The following is a 6,582-nucleotide window of genomic DNA, read 5'->3' as shown; positions in this document are numbered from 1 at the left end:
AGGTGCCTCTGAGGGTGGGGCGAACCAGGGACTCAGAGCCAGAGATCAGTTGTGTATAGACGTTGATCAGGTGCCAATAGCATCGATGGAGTGGCTGATCCAAGTGGCAACGAAGTCATGACCACACCAGTTGAGAGAATCACGGGGATCTGATACTTCTATTTCTGTCTGATCAACAGATGGGTGCAAAGGTGATTAATGAAAACTGAATCAATGAACATACAGATATACGGATAAATATTATATATATATACACAGTATATACAGTATATACAATATACAGTATGAATGTATATATAAACTTATTTAGATATCCATATATTCTTGTTAATGTATAAATAAAGAACTTCTCAGCTTCACCCTGTGTGTGTCAGATAAAGCAGTGAGTGGCATGAATGCAGGAATTGGTTCAAGCATTGATCTAAATGTTATGGCGAAAGCTGCTCTGAAAGCATATCCACCCTGAGACATAACAGTCCCTACTGATAGTGCTTTCTGCAAATCCTTGAAATATCAGTTTCTGAAGAAGACACCAAAAAAAAAAAATGTTTTAAATGACACATCCACATTGAAACTTGCTGCCGATATTCAGATGCAAACGTGGCTGAAAACAAAGTTTTATTAGGCAATTTTGTGCAGTATAAGAAATTTTTGTATAATGGAGTTACTAGACTAGATGTCTTAAATACGACCGTATAACATTAGAAGAGCTAGTTTACAATGGTTTACTCCTTTATACAGCAAGCCATTATCAGTTCAGTTCAAGCACCTTTGTCAAAGATACAAGAGCAGGTGCAAGACTTAAGCCATCAGCCTTCAGACTACTACACTACCTTCCAGCTCGCACATCAACCTTATAGAATAAGGTCAGTCTTTGCCCATACGCTGCAAGTTAACACCACTGATTTGCATTTGTCCTAAGTTTGTTCATTTGCATGAACACTATGGGAGGTCGGGTGGGGGGTGGGTTGCACCCCCATTGTTACACCTGTGAAAGAGGGAATACAGGGAAAGGCTGGCCAGAGTGTGGGCTTCAAACACCACCTCTACTGTAGTAGTAGTAGTATATACAGCAAGTAATATACAGATATTAAAAATACCTACAATGCATTGCGTGTGCCTCCAATTAGTGGTTATAGAGGCGGTAGTGACAGTGGTCATTAATTTTTTTCAGGATGTTTTATTAATAGATGGTAATGAAGAGCACAGAGCCATTTAAAGCGACAGGAGGCAGCGGGGACACGCTCACTCCCCCACCCCCCCAACACCTCCCCCTCCTCTCCCACCAGTCCACCTTAACCAGACGAGGCGCGCATCCACATTCCGTCATAGCGCCTCCGTCCGCAGCATCCTTCGGTCACCTCCGTGCGTTACCATGGCAACGGGCAACCGGCAACAGCATGGGCTTTGGGGGGGGGGGCGTCGGTTCGCGCGGTCAGTGCGGGGATGAGGTGACGAGATGATGGGATGTGGATTAGGAGGGAAGAGCGAGGCTTTGGTAAGGGAGTGAATCCCCCCGCCCCCCCGGGGGAGGAATTAGCGGTCCGAGAGCTTCATCAGCAGGACATAATATCGATCAGCGCCATTCAGCCAGACAGCGGGGCGTTCAGAGGGAAAATACCGTTTAATTACAGCTCATGGACACTATAATTATTATTCGACTGTATGACGCTTCCCCGTTGGTCTTATCACTATTTCCTAAAATTATAAAATTATTATGTTGACGTCTCTTTCACCACTGTAATGTTAAAGAGTAGGCTGCTGCAAATTATTGCTTTGTGTTAAGTTAATGTTTTCCAGAAGACCACAAGCGTGGTAATATTTATGTATTGGTAAAAAACTGGAAAGCCAGAAAGGCGTTCGTGAATACGGTGATGTTTTATTTATTTGGCAGCTTGGAATTCTGAGGGGGAAGTTATTAGGTCCTGCTGAGCTCGGGGAAAGAATGAATGAACAGAAAATAAATTAAATAACGCATCAGGCAGGCCAGAGCAATCGCACACCGAGCGCGAACGTTCGCGCCCGGCAACATGGCGGACGGCAAGGTGAGTGGCATCGCTCGCTGTTACACGTTATTGTGCTCGATAAATTTTAGTGCGCAGCTTTCACACGAGGGACATCGCGGTATATATAAGGTGGACCGTTTGTTTTTTTCTTCTTCAAATAGCTACACGACTTTGTGATACGTGTTGGAACCAGTCTGGCTCCTGGCAGAGTCCGACTGGGTAGCTGCAGCCACTGAGCCAGGGCTCGAAAATTATGTCATAGCCAGTTTAATGATATGTTATTTTTCATTTGAAACAGTCAAAAGTGACTCATTCAGCTCTATCTACCCTTTTCACTCATATGTTAACTATGGTTTTGCAGTGTTAGGTGGAGTTGGATTAGTGTGTTGCCACAGACATGAACAATCGGTCACGGATTTCGCGCTGGTGTTGCTTCCTTGTCAAAATCTATAGGCTTTTTATATGCGTTTTAATATTGTTTTCATTCAGATGAAACAAACTTTAACGTCAGTTTTGTTTTGACTTGGTGCTTTTCTGTACCAGGATCCTCTGAGACAGCTGAAGGATCTGGCCCAGCTCAAGGACCAGCTGGAGGACATCCAGAAGCGCTTTGAGACAGAGGTCCCCCAGGTGACTCATCATCGCTACAGTCTCCTCCTCCTCCTCTTCCTCTTCTTTCTCAGCCACGCAAACGAGACAGTGACTCATGCGTTCATTCTTTTGCTCCAGGGCGGAAGTGTGCTCTCCTCTCCTGTCCTGAAGGGCTTCCTCGCCGGGTACGTAGTGGCCAAACTGCGCTCCTCTGCCTTCCTTGGGCTCCTGCTGGGCACCTGCACGGGGATATACGCAGCACAGAGCTACAAGGTCCCCAACATCGAGAGGACCTTCAAAGACTACTTCAGCTCCATCAAGAAAGGGCCCAAGTGAAAGGGTGGTCTTACAGGAGAGGAGGACTGACCTCGCTGTCACTGTCCGTGACACCAAAGCTGTCTCTCGCCGCTCCTCCTCTCTTCTTGTCTACTTAATCCTGGATGGTACTCTATTAATATTGGTGTGGTTCTTGGTCACAGTACTGGAAAGACTTGGGTTAGCCATCGCACAGCAAAGCCAAAAATATTTAAATGTGGTCAAGTGTTTAATATCCTTTAGGTATGCTTCTGTGAGCACGTGCAATTATTTGTACTAAGTGGATACTAGGGGAACAAGTAGAAATCTATTTTTGTATGAAAATATTGCATTGTTGGGATAAAATGTTTTGTTTAGTTGCCTTAAAAGCTTGGTTATGGCAGCAGGGTATTTGCTGCTGAACCATCAACACTTCTTTCTTTCTCAAGTTGCTGTTGGTCACTTTGAATTGAGAACATATCTCTAAGAAATCAGGGATGCTTTTTCCTTTTTAATAGTCATCTAGCCACTGAAATGTAGAAGATACGGGGAAAAATATTAATTTTCTTTTCTGATTGAACTCCGGCTGACGTCTTGTATCTTAAGCAGATGATCGGCAAAGTTTGGGTAGATTCTTTGCGAGAAGATAAGGGGTTGTGGTAGAGTGTGCGGAATGAGTAAATCTGGCGTGGGTAATGAAAAGTGAGGATGATCGTGATCTCCAATGGTTCTGATGACCTTGTTCCTCCGAGGAGGCGCTGGGCGCATGGCGCTGGGTGGGCTGCTCTCCTCGTGCTCTCTGTGGTCATCTATGGCTCCCATGCCCCCCTCATCGGCCTGAGCAAGGTGGATGGGCGGGTGCCTTTCAGCTCATCATCCTGTGTGGTCCTCATTGAGCTGGCCAAGCTCCTGACCTCACTGTCATTGCTGGCAGCACACGATCTACCTGCCCTGAGCTCCAGCTCGCTCTCTTGGGCGCATGCCGCCCCCTATGCCCTCCCCGCCCTCCTCTATGCCCTCAACAATAACCTTGTGGTGCTTATGCAGGTTCACATGGACCCCAGCACCTTCCAGGTTCTTAGCAATCTGAAGGTGGCATTCACAGGCCTGTTCTACTGTGTGTGCCTGAGGAGGAGGCTGCACTGCCGCCAGTGGATGGCTCTCATCCTGCTCATGGGGGCTGGGGCGTGTCACAGCTATAGTAGCCTGGAACAGGAAGGGCATGGTGAGGCAGGAGGGGCCGTTGCAGAGACAAAGCTACATATTTCTGCCTGGGGGCTCTTCCTGGTGCTCAGCTACTGCTCGTGCTCAGGCTTGGCTGCCGTTTATACTGAGCTTATTCTAAAGACCCAGCGGCTCCCGCTCAGTCTCCAGAACATCTTCCTGTATGTCTTTGGCGTGGCAGTGAACGGGGCGGCCCACTTGTTTGGCGCTGGCGGTGGACAGAGTTTCCTGGATGGGTACTCCCTGATCGTGTGGGTCATTGTCCTCAGCCAGGCTGCCAACGGCCTTCTGATGTCGGTTGTGATGAAGCATGGGAGCAGCATCACACGCCTCTTTGTCATTTCCTGCTCCATGCTGGTGAACGCTGCTCTCTCCTGGGCGCTGCTGGGGCTGCAGCTCACACCTCTTTTCGGCCTGGCAGTACTGATGATTGGACTCGCCGTTCACCTGTACTATGGAGAATAATCGCCAGTCTGTACCGCAAAGCCTTGTTTTTCTGCACCAGCAGAAGTCCTGAAAAAATGTAATGTCAATGTAATAGTGTTTTTGTTTATCAGTTTCAAACTGGTTCCCTCGTTTTGGTTGGAACACACCCCTAAAACTTCCACAAGTTACCAAAAACTTTTTAAAGAGGAGAAACAGGTGCTGTTACAGAAAATCGGTGCTCTCACTTGTGTTCAGCCTTTTTTTCCCTGTTATGTTGTGCAGAGAATTAACTCAACCATGATTTTTTTGCATCCTTTTGTAGACATAATCTCTTATGTATCACTGTCTCACATTTGTACTTTGCTACCTCCTTTTCTGTTGGCTTTGCCACCGCTGTTGGCTCTAATTTTTTTTACGCTTATACAGTGCATCTCTTGGCCTAGTATAGGGCTATAGATAATGGCTCCATTTCCCACGGATGATAAGCCTTTTCTAATGTATTACAGTCTACCCTTTTTTTAGTGCTGTTAAAACAGTGCATGTGTTTTCCATAATGTCAGTCATAGTATGAGGCTATTGATCCTAAGATTCAGAATGAGAGAACAATAATGATATCAAGTAAACAAATATTTTTAGGAATGAGGATGAAAACACTAGGTATGGAATTTTACCTGTTTTTATATTTCTTTTTACATCTTACAGATCATGATTTGTCACATGTTGATCAGCCTGATATTCATTTGTTATTGCAGTGAGAAAAGGGAGAACTACATACTGAATCTTTTTCATGTTTGAATTAAAAATTGTTTGGAAAAATTAAACATTCCTCTGACAAATCTTTGACTTCTTCATTGATAGTACTTAAAAGGAAATTCTGGATTTTTTTTTTCTTTGCTTCCTTTGCTCTTTCAGAGCTGTACACCTTTGTGTGGTAGGAAGCCACAGGGCAGAAAACGAAGCGAAGAGCAGCGCAGAGCTGTTAATCACACTGCCCTTGTTTCCCTGGCAAATAATGAGTGCCTCTCAGCAGAAGAAGGTGATGAATGTGTCTCGTCAGGGCTGCGGGCCCGACCGCCATGGAGAAGAGAGCGCCGGTGCCAACATTTAACACTGTTGTCAAGGTAGCGGATACGTCACACTGTACGCAGGAGACACATTTACCCCTCTAGGCCCCCCTCCATCTTCCACCCTGAACTAACTGGGGCACTGCCAGGTCACCCCAATATAGGGTCACTGTCCTCCGTTCCCTTTCTTTCTGCACCAGGGGGTCCGGTCACTGTTGCTGTGGCAACCGGCGGCCCTGCGCCCGCCTGCCCAGGACTGGCTTTCGTGGAGATGTTGTCCTTCAGCTCAGCTAACACTGCGTGAGAGGAAAAAGTGCACGTCGTCCTGCGGTGAAGCCTAGCAGGATGCAGGACATCGGAATATGAAACACACAAATCTACTGCTGAAGCACACGATGAAGGTCACTACCCTCTGTTGACCCTTCAAAAAATGGACATTCTCAAGCTGAGTTTGTTGACGACTCCTAATCTAACTGTGCAGGGCGATCGGTTAGAGCCCACGGGTCCTACCAACAGCCGAGGTGATCGTGTGTTCGCCACGCGTGAAGAGAACGTGATGTGTTGGACAGGCTATGGTTTTGCCACTAGTTCATCTTAACAGTTGGGATTGTACAACCAGCATGGCAGCTGACTTAAAGTCCCTTCTGTTCTGTGTCAGCTCTGTGAAGCAGCAACATGACTGACAACATACACTGCTTGGAGCACTCAGCATTAATATTTCACTGTTGCTATTCTAAAACCAACCATCAATCCATCTGTCTATCCATCCATCAATGGCTGCCTGTCCTCTGGTGGTCCAGAGTCTATCCTGGTGACAGGGTGTGAGACAGGGTACACCCTTGGCAGGATACCAGTGTAAAACAGGGCAATCTCACACACATACGCGTGTGCTACAGGTAATTTGGTACGAGTAATTCTCCTAAAACACATCGTTGGACTGTGTGAAGAAACCGTCTGTCCATTGCCTGTAGCCTTTA

The 6,582-nt window shown here is 46.4% G+C and overlaps 2 protein-coding genes across 2 annotated transcripts; both read left to right on the top strand.

Moving 5' to 3' along the window:
- Window positions 1-2,006: 2,006 nt before the first annotated feature.
- Window positions 2,007-3,072, top strand: LOC114912118 (SLC35A4 upstream open reading frame protein). Its single transcript, XM_029257462.1, has 3 exons — window positions 2,007-2,045; window positions 2,550-2,636; window positions 2,736-3,072. The coding sequence occupies exons 1-3, from the start codon at window positions 2,031-2,033 to the stop codon at window positions 2,931-2,933; spliced, it is 300 nt and encodes a 99-aa protein (XP_029113295.1). The 5' UTR covers window positions 2,007-2,030; the 3' UTR covers window positions 2,934-3,072.
- Window positions 3,073-3,582: 510 nt separating this feature from the next.
- LOC108936779 (probable UDP-sugar transporter protein SLC35A4) lies at window positions 3,583-5,301 on the top strand. Its single transcript, XM_018756343.2, has one exon. The coding sequence runs from the start codon at window positions 3,600-3,602 to the stop codon at window positions 4,578-4,580; it is 981 nt and encodes a 326-aa protein (XP_018611859.2). The 5' UTR covers window positions 3,583-3,599; the 3' UTR covers window positions 4,581-5,301.
- The last annotated feature ends 1,281 nt before the right edge of the window (window positions 5,302-6,582 follow it).

The sequence above is a fragment of the Scleropages formosus genome, chromosome 13, assembly GCF_900964775.1.
Source record: "Scleropages formosus chromosome 13, fSclFor1.1, whole genome shotgun sequence".
Taxonomy (NCBI): Eukaryota; Metazoa; Chordata; class Actinopteri; order Osteoglossiformes; family Osteoglossidae; genus Scleropages; species Scleropages formosus.
Note: the sequence above shows the minus strand (reverse complement) of the source record. Positions and strands in the feature narration are given on the sequence as shown.

Excerpts from the sequence above, each read along its gene's own strand:
- LOC114912118 (XM_029257462.1), top strand. Across the intron at positions 2,637-2,735 it reads TTGAGACAGAGGTCCCCCAG|GGCGGAAGTGTGCTCTCCTC; the intron begins GTGACTCATCAT and ends CTTTTGCTCCAG.
- LOC108936779 (XM_018756343.2), top strand. The coding sequence starts at position 3,600 with ATGATCGTGATCTCCAATGGTTCTGATGACCTTGTTCCTCCGAGGAGG.